Source organism: Suillus subalutaceus, assembly GCF_016647625.1.
Source record: "Suillus subalutaceus strain FC151 chromosome Unknown DFJ58scaffold_47, whole genome shotgun sequence".
NCBI lineage: Eukaryota > Fungi > Basidiomycota > Agaricomycetes > Boletales > Suillaceae > Suillus > Suillus subalutaceus.
The window spans coordinates 211,050-228,615 of record NW_024540296.1 but is presented as its reverse complement, the minus strand read 5'-3'; the positions used below and the strand labels follow the sequence as shown (position 1 = coordinate 228,615).

The following is a 17,566-nucleotide window of genomic DNA, read 5'->3' as shown; positions in this document are numbered from 1 at the left end:
CCTGAAATACATATCATCCCATGATGGATTCGGAGCTCGCGACTCGCGAGCCCAGTTTGGACAGGCGTACTTGACAACGTCTGCAGCTGAACAACTTTGCTGGTGCGCTACATTTGAAAGCCCTCAAATCAGAGATTGTCTGACAATGAAGAAGTGGAATAATCGCTTCAGGGATGCCCGGGATTCGGCAAGCTTTCGACTGAAAAGCTGTCAGTAAAGCCAATTCTGGGACAATAATGAACGCCGTTGGAGTAGACTGCTATACGTGGCCATCGTGTGTCTGCAGCCAGTTCCGCTTGCAGTGGGTCTGTTACTCTGTAGCTAGGATATTGTGGATCTCCCAGACGCCGTAATAGACCTGGCTACGGTGGCGAAACGAGGAACGTCGATGGATATTTTGATCTTAGCAAGTCATGGGGTTTGATAAATAGGCTCTGCTCCGAAATTCCGAGAGTACATTGAGAAGAGCCATCCTTTCTGGAATTCCTTCAAGTGGAAAGAGTAATGAGCGAATAGGGAGTGGGGTCCCGGGTGATGGCATGATATGCACTTCAGGGAGGTTGTATTGCAATCAGAAATATAGCCATGAGTGATAGATATTCACGGGAGTACTAGCTATGTCGTTCGTAGGAATATTCATAGCGCATCGGGTCCAAGGGAAGCGATGAGGGGCAACGCGCTCAAGGCTGGCACGTGTGGGTCGTATAACTTGTAGACCTCTGTTCCTGGGAAGCCGTGCAAGCATCTTCACAATGAAATGTGCCCGCCCGGCTTGGCAACAAGCTGCTCAAGTTGGACCGCGGATGGATTCGATGAAATTCGGATGCAATGAGTCAACATTTCTCTTTGTCGGCTGATATTAATAATCGGTGAATAGCCTATAGGTGCGATGACCTGGGTCCCTTGCCAACATTCATGGGCCCCGCACCCTTGACAGAGAGGCTATGGTATGGTACTGTCAGTTGTCACTGCAAGCGCCAATGTGCGATGCGAGAGAAATTCACATAAATCAAATGATGAACGTGTTGGTATAGCCTTGCTGCGCCTGCGAGACATCCATAAATAGGATAGGGCTGCGGCTAATTTTATTTATGAGCGGCAAAGGCTGAGATCAAGGGTAAGGCCACGTAAATATCATCCTGAATGTCGCAACCACCACCAATTCCACCTCTTCCAACGGACTACGGTGCACCTCGACCACCACTACCACCACCTATACCACCACTTCCAATAGAATATCTAAGAGAACAATCCAAATCACCTTTACCTGCTCCTCGTGCTCATCGAGTTGATCTAGATCTACCATACAACGTGAGTTCTCATCTCCATCCATCCGTACATGCACCCAACTCATTACATACTAGATGGCTAGATCCTTGGATAATGCTGTTTATCCCCCTCATCAACGTAACCCAAACCCAGGTTTCATCCTACCACTTCCTACTGCCGTTCCTCTCCCTGTTTCACCACGTCCACACCACTCTCCTTCAATGCCACCACCTCAACCTCACTACCCACGACACTCTCCTCCTGCACGTGCTCAAAGTCAGAGCGCCGTTCCCAGTCTCACAGCCCCTATTCCAACCGTACAGTCTCTCTCCATCGCACTTCCCACAATACAACAGCCCGCTCACGATCCTGCACTCAAACTCGCTTGGGCCCGTGACGTTCTTGTCCTCGTAGATCGTACTCAAAATCCTACCGCAACTGACATCCCAGCGGGTCCAGTCACAATTACTGATCCACAACTACAACGTCTCATCGCAAACCGCAGTCCCTCTCATACAGCACCTTGCAAACATAAATCAACAACCACTTCCTCTATTCGCAGCTGAAGCAATATACCTCCGTGCCACCCTAGAATCAAGCGGTGCTTACCCGGATCGCATCCCACACAATCCCCGTCAGGCATTCCGCGATTTCGAAGCGGCTGCACGTGCAGGTTACGCTGCTGCATGGTTCCGTCTCGGTCGCGATTACGAAAACTTTAACGATGCAGTCCATGCCAAAGACTGTTTTGAACGAGGCGCAAAGTTGGGCGTCGAAAGCTGTGTTTATGTACGTCTCTCAATTTGTTTTTCTATCATTTATCTCACCGGCTTCTAGCGCATGGGTATGGCCAATCTATTGGGTCAATTAGGGTTTCCTCCAAATCCGGCTGCTGCCCTCCCCTTTTTGCAGCGCGCAGCTACACTCGCCAGTACTACTACCCCTCAACCCGCCTATGTCTTTGCCCTCCTTCTCCTCGGCGAATTCTCCGCTGCTTCATTGCCTGCCTCTCTCCTACCTCAACCGCACATCGCTCAATCAGAGGCCCGCCGCCACCTCGAGCGTGCAGCCTACCTTGGTTTCGCACCCGCACAATACAAGCTCGGTCACGCTTACGAATTTGCAAGTCCACCTTTCCCCTTTGATGCATTGCTCAGCGTCCAGTATTACTCTCTCGCTAGTCAGCAGGGCGAGGTCGAGGCAGATATGGCCCTCAGCAAGTGGTTCTTGTGCGGTGCGGAAGGTGCATTCGACAAGGACGAAAGTCTTGCTTTCACCTTTGCAGAAAAAGCTGCCAGGCGCGGGTTACCAAGCGCTGAGTTTGCCATGGGGTATTATAAAGAGGTCGGCGTGGGCGGTGAAAAGGATATCCAGGAATCGATGAAGTGGTACTCCATCGTATGTCTTCTTTTCGTGTTCATCGATTATCACTCACGAGTTTGCAGGCTGCTGAACATGGAAACACAGATGCTGTAGAACGTATCGCAGCGCTTAACCAGGTCGTCCCTCAAGCCCTTTCACGACAAGAGCACGACACCATCACCGAAGCCCAACTTGTCCGAAAGCGTACTCAAGCACGGGAACGATCAAGTGGACAGCCACGCATGAGCGCGGAAGATGGAAGACAAGTCATGGAAATGGCGAGAAAGAGTTCAATCGTGCGACAGCAATCACCACCCCAGTCGCATGCGCACATGATCTCGCTTGTTGAGAATTCATCGCCTTCTGCTGTACCCCAGCAACTACCTCCACAACAACAACAGCAACAGCAACAACAGCAACAGCAACCGCAGAGGCAGTTCGCGGGTCAACATCGGTACACCCTTGTAGACCCTGGATCTGGGGGTGCGCCGCCGTCGCGTCAACAGTCACCGTCACAACAGCCACAACCACAGCCAGCGTATGCAAGAGCGGCTGGGAGACCGCCTGGCCAGAGGCAGGGATCAGGGCCGCCTCAGGGGCAGTCACCACAGGCTCAGGCTCAGGTCATACCGGGCGACAGAGCACCTACTCCTCAAGGGTCTACACGTCCCCCGGGTCCAAAACCCCCCACGACGTTTGCAGAGATGGGAATTCAAGGTGCAAAATTAGAGGAGAAGGAATGTGTCATTATGTAGGTGCTCCGTGTATACCCTTTTTCGAACTCTTTTTTTGGCGACCATGTTTCAGTTTGTGAGCTTTTTACGTAGGATTACATGGACGTAATGGCTAGATGTCATGTTTTCGTTTATACCTGGTGTAATGCTATCATGGGCTTTATTATAATTGTTTGGCTGTGTAGCCTCGGTGATGAAACGTTGCGGGATCTAGGAAAAACTTGCTGCTGCGTACTTACGTTCCTCTGATTGATCGCCGTCTAGATTACGCGGACTGTAGGCGCGGACATGACGGAACCTAGGTCAACACCAGAGCTCTGTAGTAGCACGGAGTAGGAACGAGACTCAACGTTGAAGAAATGATCCATAGAACGGAATCCTACAAAAACCTTGACATTTCCAGCACGAGTTGTGCTCACGTATACCTATCCCATACTAATCAATAATCTGCCGACGGTAAAAAAAAAAGTTAGTGTATGGTTATCAGTAATGTATGCAAAAGAGTAAGGGGAAGCGCGAGAGTGGTTTGATTGTTCGGTATACCAATGCAAGGATCGTGTGTAACGTGAAAGTGCAAAATCAAAACATGTCGACTTGAAAGCAAAATCACGGTGGTATCAAAAAAAAAACCACAAAAGGGAAAAGAAAAATCAACAGTCCCATTTCATCAGAGATCAGCACCGACAGCGTCTACGACGTATAGGACTTGCTGTGGTCGGACAAACAGTCCCCTGGACTCAGATGTTGACAGGTCCGATGCTGCAGGCGACGAACTTCGCATCCGCTTCGTGCGGTCCATTCCTACCGTCAACTGGTCTCCTTCTCGTTTTAGCCCGCGATTATCCCTCCCTGATCCGTTCATCCAGTCCATCTTCCGCCGTCTCTGCGTCTGATAATCGTCTGCGCCAAACTCCCACTCTGACCCATTACTCCCAATATCGAAATAACGGATGCCGCCCCAGGACCCATCGTTCCACTGACGGCCATCTGAGGGGTCACCAACCCAGGCCTCCAGTGGTACTTCGATGCCGACCCAGGGTCCGAGCTCACCCTCAACTTCGCCGATGTACCGTGCAAATGCCTTGAAACGCTTGCGCTTCGATGACACTATGCACGGAATGCCAACATCGAGCGTCGCGCCGCGAAGCTGAACTAAAACGTTCGCCTCCTCCGGGGAGGCAGATGATTGTTCGGGAGTCCGTACGCTTGTGGTGATCGTGTCTGATGACCCGCGGCGGGTGAGTGAAGGAGGAGAGTCTGCTGCAGGAGAGGCCCCATCTTGCGTCGGAGAGTTGGTATCATCATCATTGAGGCTGGTGATCTCGCGATCCTTGCCTTTGTCCAGGTCGCTAAGTGTAATGCGAGGCGATTTTTGAGAGTGGTTCTCGATGACTCTGCTGAGCGGCTTCCTTTGTGAGGGGGTAGTGGTTTTGGCAGGTGTACGCTTGGAGGGGGTGAGCTTGGTAAATTCAGGTGTTCCCGCGGCGGACGGATGTTCGTGTGGCGACGGAAGTGGTTGTCGTTGAAGTGGATGCAGTAGATGACAATCTTTCTCTCACAGGAGTGCCTCTGTTCGTCCCAACCGTCCTTGCGCTCGCATTTGATACAGTGGATCCTCCAGACCCCTTCCTTGAACGGGGCGTGAGCATTTCAGAATGAGCAGTCCTGAACGTAGCGTCGCTTATCGCACTCGACAAACCCGAATTCGGGCGGGGAGCAGATGGAATACGGAGTGTGGATTCTCTTGTGGAGGAACGAACGGTGGAAACACGTGAACGCACCGAGGGTGCAATGGATTTTGGCTTCGGGGAAGGTGAACAAGAAGTGATGATTTTACTCAGCGCGGGCTTGGTCCCATTTGGCGTAGGACTGACATTGCCTGTACGAGGCGAGGGTGTCTTGCGTTGCATAGCCTTCTCTGTCGTACTCGATCGCACGGATGTGATGCTCTGCGAGTCAGGTGTGAGCTTAGAGTCAGGGCGTACATCGTTAGGCTTGGGAGTCGTAGCATTGCGTGGAGACGAACGCCCAATGGTGCGCACGCTTGCCGTGGATGATGTCATTGTAACCTCACGGGCATGTTTGTGAGGGCTGTTGATATTACGGCTCAGCACAGACGCGCGCAGCGAATGCACACTAAGTGCATCAGAGTCTGCATCTCCAGTTGCAGATGACTTGCGGAAGGCAGTGCGCCGGAGGTGCGAGGGCTGAGCGGGTGATATGAGGTCCTCAACAGAGACTTCCAGTTCTGATAAAGATACAGACAAGTTTTATGAATCAAAGAAGAAGACGAGCACATAAAACGTACCCTGAGAGATCTCTTTAATGGCCCAGCCCTCGAGGCCATCGAAACCACCCTGCTGACGCGTGCCCGTCCACCGCTTTCGGATGTACCGAATGAGATCCGCACGAGCGTCTTCAACTTGCACGCGGATGTGCGAGGTGGCGGAGAGCATGGCAGCGTCTTCATCTGTCGGGTGTGGTCGTAGGAGGATATTCACAAGGCTCTGATCAAATATTAGCATCATGATAATTGACCTCACGTCAATCCTCACCTGATACATTGTTCCAGCGTGTTTCTCAACCATTCCGCGTTTAAATCGCTTCCATCACCCAGGCAACCCTCTCGCTATCATCAAACCTCTCGCCATCAGCCTCCATAATCTGTAGCCAATCATCCTGTTCGAAACACTCGGCACTCTGACTCACAAGACATTCATCGATCGCTTTCCGCGCCTGTAGCACCATCTCCCGCGACGTGTCTGCCCAGGCATCAATGACAGAGTCAAGCTTTTTTATCGCGTGCTGCGCGGCGAATAATAGGGGAAATACGTTCATCGGCGTCGTCCGCTTTGCTAGACCCTTTAGCAGATTTTCTCTGATCTTCTGCGGGAGCGATGCGAATTCAGAGATGCACCAGCCTTCCCCGAACAGGCCTACGAGTGCCCGTCGCGCGCCCCGTTCCAAGTAAGTGTTCTTGACATCGTCTGCAAGCGCAAATTCGAGCACACGTGGGGCTCGCCGAGCGCACTGTCGGCACCGACACCCGCCAGTACCCCACTTGGACCCTGTGATGCGCTCATACTCGTTGAATTCGAGAGACGCATGAAACAGCCCATGAATCATCTCGTACACGATCCGGGCCTGTATTTCAGCGACCAGCCCGTCCAAAGATAGGTAGGTCGCCGACTTAAGGATCGCGAACGCGGTGTCCAGGTCGTATGTCCGGTGGGAGAACACGAGGGTTCCGGTGTAGATGTACCCCAGAGTAAAATGGAGCGAGGCGGGGGTAAAAGGAGGCGAGGGGAGCGTGACTGTGATTGGTTCGCCAGGCTTTGCGGGCTGGGCCCAGTTCAAGAGCTGCGCATGGAAGTAGGGGGAGCGAGACACGAGAATGAAGCGGTGGGAAGAAAAAATAGCGGTTGCTGGCTCGTGATTTGTCGAGGAAAAGGTGCCAGATAGAGCGATACGTACGTCAGAATAGAGACGAGATCGCCACATAAACACGAGGTCTTTGCGCAGCTTGTCAACGCGGTTCTCCTCTGCATCAACAAGCTCGCGCGACTCTGAGGTATCAAAGAGAAATTCAAATGCCTCGCCAAGTCCCTCGCCTGTGTACAAATATTCCAACTCATTGGAAAACAGCGTTGTGCTACTAATAGCTGGTATGCGCATGACGGTGTTGAGGTTGGTGGAGGGTGAAGGGGATGATGAACGGTACGGAGATGGAGAACGAGATGTCTGAGCGTAGTCCAGGGTGAGACTCAAGGACATGGCAGACTGTGCTGGCGCTGGAGAGGGACTGGTAGAGTAGGGAGTCGGGGAAGCGATGGGAGGGGGACGGAATTGAAAGTAGCGTTGCTGGAAGGAAGGCGGGGGCGCGTGCATACACGATAGCTGGATTTTATTAGCAAAGACGCGATGAGCGAACTCTAGGTACAACTACCTTTGTGGCCCCAAACTTCATCGTGATCATCGTTATTATCGTCGGAGTGGAGTTCCCAAACAACATCTGCAAATCGATCCTTTGCTTGGTGAAAGAGGTTAGTGAGGTCATTACGCCAGGCTCGTGTTGACTGTCTTGTCGCTTCCTGGACAGTATACGATGGCGTAGAACCAACACCGGCCATCGCCATCGCCTGCAACGATGAATACGACGAGCAATCGAATGGAGACGGTGTGGAGGACGGTCACGAAAGTTGCAAGCACCAGAAACACGTGTTGTAATAGGGTTAAGGTTATTGCAGGTAAGCCAAAGAAAATAAAAATATTAATTCCAGGGTTAAGCCACTAGTCGTAAGTACAAGGATATGATTATGTAATCACCGCAAGCAACACGCCCCAAACCAACTTCAAAATCAAAACAACTCCTCCTCTTCGGGCTTCCAATTCTTCGCCTGATCCCAATACCCCGCTAACCTCTGCCCCAACACCTCCTTAGCCATCGCATCCGTGGGACACCCCCTAGGCTTAAACGTATTAAACGCCCGATCTCTAAGTTGACCCTCCCACACGAGATAACACGCATTGTTTTCGAGAGAGACTGTTTCTTCGGGTTCTGCGGATTTACCAGGACCACCAGGGCCAGTAACATCACTGAAAGTGGCGCCATTGGTTTCTGTGCCTTCTTCGCTTGCGTTATCGAGGACCACATCCTCCCCACCGCGCGGACGCGCAGCTTCGGTCCAAGTGATACGATGAAGCATCAACCGCTTATAATTCTGAATGAACTTGGAAGCGCCTTCGACATATACCATGCTAAAGGCAGGATTAAAAATGCACACGCCCGTTAAGTTGAGTTGTTCTGCGTTTTTGCGGACTTTGAAGCGGTGGGAGGGGTCTGTGAGCGTTTTGACCCTGTTGCACAAGTAAACGTAGAAAAGTGAGTGAAAGCAAAGTCAGCTTGGATAGTACCGATGAGCGAGGGGCGCGCACTTGAAAACAGCTCCAACAATACCCTTCTTCTCCTGTTCAGTTTTCTTATTCTCGATCTTCTCTCTGCGTTGTTCATCTGTAAGTTTACGTTCCGCATTCGTCTTTTCGTGCGTGTGTTTTCTCATCGCGACTTCTCTGCGCACGCGAGCTTCGACGCGCGTGGGGTCTTGGACTGCGTCTGATGTCAAAACTTTCATGAGGTTCGACAGGCGGACTGTGTGACACGAATCGTCAGCAAGGTCGAAAAGGTTTAAAGCAGTTGAAACATGCCTTTGGGTGGGTCAGGCGGGATGAGACCCATACGAATACGATCACGTTTATCTTGACGTTCGGCTTGACGGCGCTGCTTTCGCATCTTCTTTGTCTCCTGTAGTGTCATGTCAGATTGTACACACCCATACAAGATATATGCGTGCCTTTTTGGTCAACATGAGCGGTTTCAAGCCAATTTTGTTTTCTTCCATTGGAGCTGGGATGGGAATAGGGTGCTGGACGTACAGTGTGACTGGCGAATCCTGAGTTCGGATGTTGAGATGCGAAAATCCGAGGTAAAGATCATCGTAGGTTTTGTTTGGCAGTAGAGCTGCATCCCACCATTCCACTGTTGGGGGAGGTTCACGCTAGGAGCCATGGTTAGGGATGAAATGAATGATTGAGTATGGACGTACCTTGATGTTCTTCTCCAGAGTCTCGAACTCTGAATCTAGACCAGCTTTACGCGCACTCTCGGCAATACGTTGCTTGAGCGCCTCGAGCTGCGCTTCCTGACGCATTTGTTCGGCGAGCTGTTGATACTTGCCTTGAGGATTGAACCGGAAAGTGCGACCATGACGCTCCTTTGGTGCACCTTCGAAACCACTGTCTTTGGCTGCGGTCGAGCTGGAAGCGTAAGGGTTGGCTTTGACTTCGACAATAGGGACTGGGGTTGGCGCTGGAGGAGGGGTTGGCGCATTTCGGATGTTTGCCTTGGAACAGAGTCAGTTTCAAGGACATGTGTAAGCCAGTCGTGCGCACCTTGATTGAAGCGAACTTGGGCTGCATTGGTTTGTATCGATCCTTCTTCGACTGTGGTGCAGCAGGAGCGGTATCAAGGAGAAGGGGATGAGCGGTCATCTTCAAGCCAGCGCCTTGTTGGGCTGGTTCGATGGGCTTATGCTTCTTGCCCATTTGAGGCACCGACTAGACGTATGACTTAGAAGTAAACATCGTCGGAAATTGAGGAGACTGACCATGTATGGGTTATCCTTGACGGCAAGCTTCGTTTGTGCCTCTGCCACACGGCGCTTGGCCTCTGCGACCTTGCGAGCAAGGTCTTCGGTGTTCTGAAGCGGCGTGCCTGGAGCTGGTGAGGGGCTGTCTGTCTTGACTGGTGGAGCCTTTGCAAGACCAGATATGCCGCCTTTCATGGCTGCGACCTTTGCCGCAATCTCTGCTCGTTTCTGCGCGATGAGAGCATCTCCAGATAGCTGTTGAGAAATAAATGAGTGATTGAATGAGCTTGAGAGAGATGCACTGACAGCTGCTGGGGCGTTGTTCCCATTAGAGTGAGCCTGTAAGGAACAAAGGGTTATAGAGACATGTGAGAACGATGTAGCAGGTGAATTCACCTTGAAGAAAAGAAAGTTGGACTCACAAAATCACTAGAAATAAGGGATGAGCCGGCTAAACAAAGGCACTAGTAGGATTGACTGACTTTTTTTGTTTTTTTTGTTAATGGAGACTCGCCATTGCCGTCGAATGCTCGCTTGCTCATTGTTCGTGGTGGCAAACAGAAGCTGCGCGCTCAGTTCAATATCACTTGACACAGCTTAACCCCTCCAAGTGGGGTTATGTCGAGAAATTATGGTGCGAATCACTTTTATGGTCTTAGAGGCACCTCAACGCATAATTCGGACCTTATTAGATTGCCATAATGGGGTGGGAATGGCATTCTACTTGGCAGAAGTATGATCTTCACTATCCCACTCACTGCCAGTAATACCACGAATAAATGCTTTATTCCCTAAACACTTGCTAACATAACTTGGCTATTATAGGAGGCTGCCGAGGGTAACTGTTGGCTAAGTCAGCAACGTGATTCCCAGGCAATCCCCTCCACTTTTGGCAGCACCCACGATGTGTGCTCATCACCCATATGCACTCGCTGTTCCCCACGATGAGCAAGGTAAGTCCCTCAGCTCTGGACCATTTTGTTTCATTTTTTATTCATTCAGATGCTATATATGTTGCCAATCACGCTCGTCACATTCCTAAAGGCCTGTGCCCTTGAGGGCACCTGTCATATCCTGTATTCCAGACCTATGTCCGATGATGTTCCCACACCTTCTGGATGCACATTCGGACATCCATACCCTTATCCATGACTCCAGTACTCCAGTCCACTATCAGTTCGGATCTGTACACCTTCATACATCCATATATCCATACCTACGGACCTCTGCAGCTAAGCCTGCTTCATCCACCCTTGATCCTATTGGATCCGATGTAGAGGCTCGATCCTGGGTAGCCTCACAATGGCACATATTGCAACATAGGTCGAGTCTACAGTATCATGCATGTAACACGACACTTGCGCGATAAACGCGACGCGCGCGACTTAGGCAACACTTCCGCGACATAGGCGACACTTCTGCGACTTGCGCGCGCTTTAGGCGAATTTTCCCGCGCCTAAGCGCTATAGGGCGCCTGACTTCCCACTGTGTTTTCCCATGTCCAACCAAGTTCCCAGGTATGCATTTCTCCATTTATCATTTATTTCAACATCGTACCATGTTTATTTTCACTTGGTACACATTTTTCACTACACATTTTTTTACTTTACACAACACACATTACCACGGACCACCATCATCATAGACAGTCACCATCTCCGAGTTTTTATTATGTTTTGAATAAATCATCGCAAGCCCTAGTAGCAGTTAGCTCTAGTGGCCATATCCGCATCAGTTGTCTTATCAGCATCTCAGTACACGTCTTAACATCTCACTATCGCTCGCATACCGCTTTCACCCAGTTCCGCTTTTCGACGTGCGACTTTCCCACGTGCTTCGCGCGCCTATAGCGCCTTTGTTCCCGCGCTTTCGCCTTATCACGCGCTTTGCGCATTCCCCCTAGAGTTGACCAGTGGATATTTGCTTTCTCCGCTTCCCCTAAGGGACGAACATATCGCACTCATATTTCCTCCCTTCAACAATTATATCAGCTGCACCCTCAGCTGAGTTGAAGATCCTTCAACTGGAGCCCACCGCGAGGGGATCAGTCAGCACATCCACACATATCCAACTCCATTCCACTCTACTCCACTATCCGCATATCCGCTTCCCACATTTTCGCCTTATTCACATTATCGCGTTTCTGCCTATTCCGCCTTTCGCTATTTCCGCCTATTCCGTGCATCCGCATATCTGCCTTTTCTGCTATTCCGCCTAAAATCGCGAAATTCGCGATTCACGTGCCTCCGCTTTCACGCTATGAATGCGCCAGTAGATTCCCTTGGCATGCCTTTGCGCACATACAGTGCAGCTCCACGTTTTGGAGGTGACTACACTCAGCTGGTCAACTTCCTGGAGTCAGTAGAACGACTTGCGCAACCACTTGGGCTGTCAGATAAGGACATCATCAAGTATGCCTTGAAGTATACTGCGCCTAACGAGAGAGAGCTGTTTTCAGTACTACAAAGGTAACAACTACGAAGAGTTCGCTAATTCCGCCTTGTTCATGTACCCAGAATGTGGCATTGAGCGCCGTTATACACGCCCTACTAGCGCGCAATCCGCTATTCCGCTTCCGCCTTGAAGCGCACCATGAAGCGCCACTCGTAGGCGCACCTCAGCAACCAGAACACGCCTTAGATCAGCCAGCAGTTGCAGTCATGGCGCCAGTACACGAAACACGTGAAACCATTCCCCTTCCGCCTACTCCAGCATCGCCTATCATTGAAATTGCTTTCGCACCAGCCCATATCGAGGCGCCTATTGTAGGCGAACCTACAGAGCTTCAAAGCGACCCAGAAGATCAGTTGGACGAAGTTGTTTTACCCCAGCAAGAAGTACAAGCACCTACCGCTATCGCGAACGCGCTAAACGCGCCACTAGAGGAGATCGCATCACCCATCATCAACAACGACCTCAAACCCCCATCGCATTTTAGCGCGCCTATTCAGGAGCATTCTGCAGTGCCAGAGCTCCAAAATGCGCCATACCTTGACCAGAGTTTGTCTCTGGTAAATCCGCTTGTTACTGACAATACCGTGCATATTGCGTGTTCCGCTTTCAGTGACTTCCGCTTGCCAGTCAAACATCCTTGCATCACATCACCCACTCACCATATAGATCATGTCTCAGGCGACCCTGACGCGCCTCCAGTGCACCCTATGGCGCCTGAAATCGTGCAGTTTGCGCGCCTAGAGGCAATGTACATTCAACCTTCGCCTTTTTCGCCTTTTTCGCTTGTTTCGCATTTTTCGCTCTCAAGGAGTTTTTTATCAGTTGCTAATACTTTGCTTTCCCCTTCAATCAAGCTCACCATCATTCCCTCACTTAGGCGCCACAGTCGCGCGCCTAACGCCTTAATTCTCACGCCGAAGGCGCCCATCATTACACCAAAGTTTTCCCTCGATCGCGTTTTTACCACCTTATCACTTTTAAATCGCATTCCTTGCATTCATCATGACTTATATTTCAATCAGCCATTCAGGCGCGACTTAGGCGCGTGCCTGGCATGTACACATCCGCCTACAGCATCCATCATTACAATTAACTTCACATCATTTGTCCTTATTCGCATTTTTCGCGTTTTCGCCTATCACGTCCATATCACCTTTTCATTTTCTATCAAACACCAACCATTCATGACCAAGCGCCTATGGCGCCTTGATAAATCGTCCATACTCATCATCTGCGCCTTATTCGCGCCTAATCTTGCTTCATATTCATCTTTCACTAACGCGTTTTCAGTATATCAGCCTATCCTCGCAAATCCAGAGGATATAATCATTTTCGCGCCTAAATGCGCTAACGTGCCAGCGTCGCCTGCAGCCTATCATGCTGTAGTGCATCTCTACTACCCTCGCCTCGCCTCGCCTTGGCGCGCGCCTAATAGGCGCCACCAAGTGCAAGAATTCATCCCTCCAGTCACTAGTCCGCCGCCATCGCGAGTTTGCAGAAGATTCAGTTCATGCCCGGTTGAAGAAGTTGTTGCAGAGTCTTGAAGATGAGGATCACATCATTTCCTGTCGCCTACCACTGTCGCCTCACGCGCCTTCGCCTCGCGCCTCATCCGCTTCAACCGCTTCAACCATCATTTCGCAAACATCAGCATATACCATGTTTTTCATAGGATATAGTTTGTTTTACCCTGGTTTTCATCCAGCGCTTTTCACCTTTCATTTTTATTATCATTACATCGCCCTTAACACTAATAACACACTGATATATACACTTATAGATCCGCTTAGAAGAAAACAAGAAAAACAACAAAACACCCATAGACTCGTGCCCACCTCACCCAGTAGGATATTATTTTCGCTTCTAACGCATGCTGTGGCACCATGCACATTATTACCTTAGAATGCTCCCCTATAGCGCCTCATTCTCGCGCTTATCGCCTAATTCCCGCGCCTTACGCGCCTCGCGCGCGCGCTTTTTTCGCGCTTAGCGCATAGAAGGACATAGATGTTGATAGTTGCACGAAGAAGACAAGACGGACAGGACATCTGCAAAGTTTACCATTTCACTTTCGCTTTTTCACTTATATTTTTACTCATGTCATTCATTCCCTTAGCACCTGTTTCATAGCGCGCCTAGTGGGACTTGGTTTGGACATGGGTTGGACCACTTCCTCAACACGCAGTTTCGCCTTCCACACCTTGGATATCACTGGACATTCGCCTCTTCACCTTCCCTGCACTATGCGATGCTTACGCGGCATACGCGACATTCGCGCTTATCACGCACATCCGCGCACCTCAGGCGCCTCAAGCGCGAATGTTCCCGCGCCTTACACAGCACATTCACGCCACACTCGCATCATCAGCCATCTATTGTCATCATGAGTTCGCATCCTTACGCCATCTTGAAGAGTCGCTATCACTTGAATACCGCATTCGCGCACTTCCGCTTCATAAGCGCGAATGTTCCCACGCTTCGCGCGCCTATGACGCCTTATTCACGCGCATACACACATCACTCTCGCCTCATTGCAGTCATCTCCATATCATTCAGGCAGTTGTCACCATCACATCCCCAAGCTTTTGATTGTGTTTGCACACACCAGAGTCACTTCGCGCATTCCGCTGTTCTACCGCGCTTTCACGCCCCTATGACGCCTTACGCCTGCGCCTCTCCCGCGCCTAGCGCGCCATTGTTTTGCCAGTCTCGCCTCATCACATTCGCCTCAGACACGCTCGCAGTACACTCCTCTCGCATCACATACCCCCATCACAACTTCGCTTGAGTTCACCACTTGATGCACTGAGTGGGGACACTCAGAATTTAAGCCCCCAGGAGATGTAGAGGCTCGATCCTGGGTAGCCTCACAATGGCACATATTGCAACATAGGTCGAGTCTACAGTATCATGCATGTAACACGACACTTGCGCGATAAACGCGACGCGCGCGACTTAGGCAACACTTCCGCGACATAGGCGACACTTGCGCGACTTGCGCGCGCTTTAGGCGAATTTTCCCGCGCCTAAGCGCTATAGGGCGCCTGACTTCCCACTGTGTTTTCCCATGTCCAACCAAGTTCCCAGGTATGCATTTCTCCATTTATCATTTATTTCAACATCGTACCATGTTTATTTTCACTTGGTACACATTTTTCATTACACATTTTTTTACTTTACACAACACACATTACCACGGACCACCATCATCATAGACAGTCACCATCTCCGAGTTTTTATTATGTTTTGAATAAATCATCGCAAGCCCTAGTAGCAGTTAGCTCTAGTGGCCATATCCGCATCAGTTGTCTTATCAGCATCTCAGTACACGTCTTAACATCTCACTATCGCTCGCATACCGCTTTCACCCAGTTCCGCTTTTCGACGCGCGACTTTCCCACGCTTCGCGCGCCTATAGCGCCTTTGTTCCCGCGCTTTCGCCTTATCACGCGCTTTGCGCATTCCCCCTAGAGTTGACCAGTGGATATTTGCTTTCTCCGCTTCCCCTAAGGGACGAACATATCGCACTCATATTTCCTCCCTTCAACAATTATATCAGCTGCACCCTCAGCTGAGTTGAAGATCCTTCACCGAGCTCATTCCATCTCAAACTTTACCTTCCCTAGACTACCGGTCTATATCCATGATCCATATCCTAGTCTCGTCTTCACCTAGATCTCTGGATCCGCTCATCCGATATCCAGACGCCTCATCCGATATCTCTAGACCTTCAGATCCGACCTATACTCATATCCGAAGCTCAAACCTTAAATCAGTGTCTATCTCCTTATGGTAATCCCCTTGACTCTGGACTTCGGTTATCTGTGTTTCCCTCTTGCTTATTGATCCTTGTACTCTGTTCATATCCGAGTTCATTTACTTATGTTCCATTCATACTTACCAATATGTTTCCACATGCTTGTACATAGCATTCGTGTTCAGCGTACTGATCCTCTCGGATCCCTTCCAGTATATAAACCTCTGTACAACTCCTGTAAAGTTTCCTGAGTTCGAATATCAACATAGACTTGCTCTCTCTCGCATCTGCTCTTGGACTTTGGTCCATCTTAGTCTGACCTTTCTTTAGGCCTAGGGAAGGATTCCCTAGGCTGACTTTCCAGTCCTCTGGATTTATCCTTCCGTCTACATCCACGCTTAGGGATTGACTCCCTAAGCTGGAGTTTTGCCTTTCCAGCACTTCCTGTCTTTCCAAGACTTCTGTCTACTTCCTGTCAACTCCGTCTCTACTTAAGTGTAGTCTACCTCTGTTTGTTTCTACTCTGGACCTTGTGCGTAGTAGCGTTTCTCCTCCTGTCCTAATCCTGTCCGCTCCTCCGGTCCTCCTAGACCTTTGTACGTCGTAACCTTTGTACGTCATAACCTTTGGATGTCTTAACCTTTGGACGTTGTAACATTTGGACCTCCGGATGTCCTGTCCTTCGGACCACTCCTCCTATCCTATCCTGTTTTGGACTCTGTCCATTGCAGTCCCTCCTCTATGTGTTTCCATCTAAGAAGCTTACTATGGGAAGTCCTTCAGCACTCCACCAGAGTAGCCAGTCTCCGGAAGTCCTTTGGACTTCGTCGGATTCTATCCAGACTTCATTCTGAAATTAAGGGCACGTACTCGGGTAAGGGGCACAGCGCACAAGCTGAGGCCAAGCCCTTTGGATCTGGTACCTCTTGAGTACGGTCTTAACAGCACCATGTATCAAGTGTAAGTCACTTTACTGGAACTAGAGTTTAAAAGTCTGGTCAAGTCCGGTTTTTTGCCTAATCTGGATGCAACTGGACCTGAACCGGTCCTTAATTTAGTGCTACTATGGTTGGACTCAAACCGGACCAACGGAAACCGGTCTTCGCTGATTAGAAGGGTCTTGCAGTCAGTCTTGGACCGGTTGGGAGTGCAACTGGTTCAAAAACCAGTAAAACCAGTTAGAACTGAGTTTTCAATATGTAAATCTACATGTTGGCAACATGATGTGTATATAGTGATGCACTACTGGTACCCACAAAGCCCACTGCTCATCCATACCCACCAAGCCCACCACCATCATGTATCGAAAATCTTCTTGTCCTAAAAAACCATCTGAAAAGGCTGCAGCGATGGCTTCGTCACATTCTCATAACAATACATGGTCTCGCCCACCAAAGTCCAAGGTGTCCCCAAAGCATGCGGGAAAGCGAAAAAGAGCACCTAGTAGTGAGGACAAATCACCATCTGAGTCAGATGATAGTATCATCAAAGAAATGCGCCATACCTCAAAAAGAAGGCGGGGGTGTAGAGACTCGATCCTGAGTAGCCTCACAATGGCATATATTGCAACATAGGTCGAGTCTACAGTAATATGCATGCAACGCGACACTTGCGCTAATAAACGCGACGTTCGCGCGGCGCGCGCGACTTAGGCGACACTTCCGCGACATAGGCGACACTTGCGCGACTTGCGCGCGCTTTAGGCGAATTTTCCCGTGCCTAAGCGCTATAGGGCGCCTGACTTCCCACTGTGTTTCCATGTCCAACCAAGTTCCCAGGTATGCATTTCTCCATTTATCATTTATTTCAACATCGTACCATGTTTATTTTCACTTGGTACACAT

General features: G+C 50.1%; 4 protein-coding genes across 4 annotated transcripts; 2 read left to right on the top strand and 2 right to left on the bottom strand.

The window, feature by feature from the left end:
- The first annotated feature begins 1,094 nt into the window (after window positions 1-1,094).
- Window positions 1,095-3,533, top strand: DFJ58DRAFT_745463 (HCP-like protein). The gene is made up of 5 exons (XM_041387391.1): window positions 1,095-1,311; window positions 1,365-1,722; window positions 1,775-2,058; window positions 2,107-2,667; window positions 2,715-3,533. Exons 1-5 carry the CDS (start codon window positions 1,144-1,146, stop codon window positions 3,384-3,386), a joined length of 2,043 nt encoding a protein of 680 aa, XP_041244352.1. The 5' UTR covers window positions 1,095-1,143; the 3' UTR covers window positions 3,387-3,533.
- A 203-nt stretch (window positions 3,534-3,736) lies between these two features.
- On the bottom strand, window positions 3,737-7,501 carry DFJ58DRAFT_880560 (uncharacterized protein; the record flags this gene model as incomplete). Its single annotated transcript, XM_041394541.1, has 5 exons — window positions 3,737-4,809; window positions 4,856-5,613; window positions 5,674-5,872; window positions 5,979-7,262; window positions 7,328-7,501. 5 exons carry the CDS (start codon window positions 7,499-7,501, stop codon window positions 4,033-4,035), a joined length of 3,192 nt encoding a protein of 1,063 aa, XP_041244351.1. The 3' UTR covers window positions 3,737-4,032.
- A 112-nt stretch (window positions 7,502-7,613) lies between these two features.
- DFJ58DRAFT_785889 (pre-mRNA processing factor 3-domain-containing protein) lies at window positions 7,614-10,098 on the bottom strand. The gene is made up of 10 exons (XM_041390060.1): window positions 9,995-10,098; window positions 9,934-9,940; window positions 9,818-9,850; window positions 9,530-9,766; window positions 9,315-9,479; window positions 8,969-9,265; window positions 8,717-8,920; window positions 8,571-8,667; window positions 8,301-8,514; window positions 7,614-8,222 (listed from the first exon to the last, which is right to left on the bottom strand). The coding sequence occupies exons 1-10, from the start codon at window positions 10,051-10,053 to the stop codon at window positions 7,724-7,726; spliced, it is 1,812 nt and encodes a 603-aa protein (XP_041244350.1). The 5' UTR covers window positions 10,054-10,098; the 3' UTR covers window positions 7,614-7,723.
- A 1,672-nt stretch (window positions 10,099-11,770) lies between these two features.
- Window positions 11,771-14,753, top strand: DFJ58DRAFT_727485 (uncharacterized protein; the record flags this gene model as incomplete). The annotated part of the gene is made up of 3 exons (XM_041385476.1): window positions 11,771-11,968; window positions 12,028-13,455; window positions 14,082-14,753. The coding sequence occupies 3 exons, from the start codon at window positions 11,771-11,773 to the stop codon at window positions 14,751-14,753; spliced, it is 2,298 nt and encodes a 765-aa protein (XP_041244349.1).
- Between the last annotated feature and the right edge of the window lie 2,813 nt (window positions 14,754-17,566).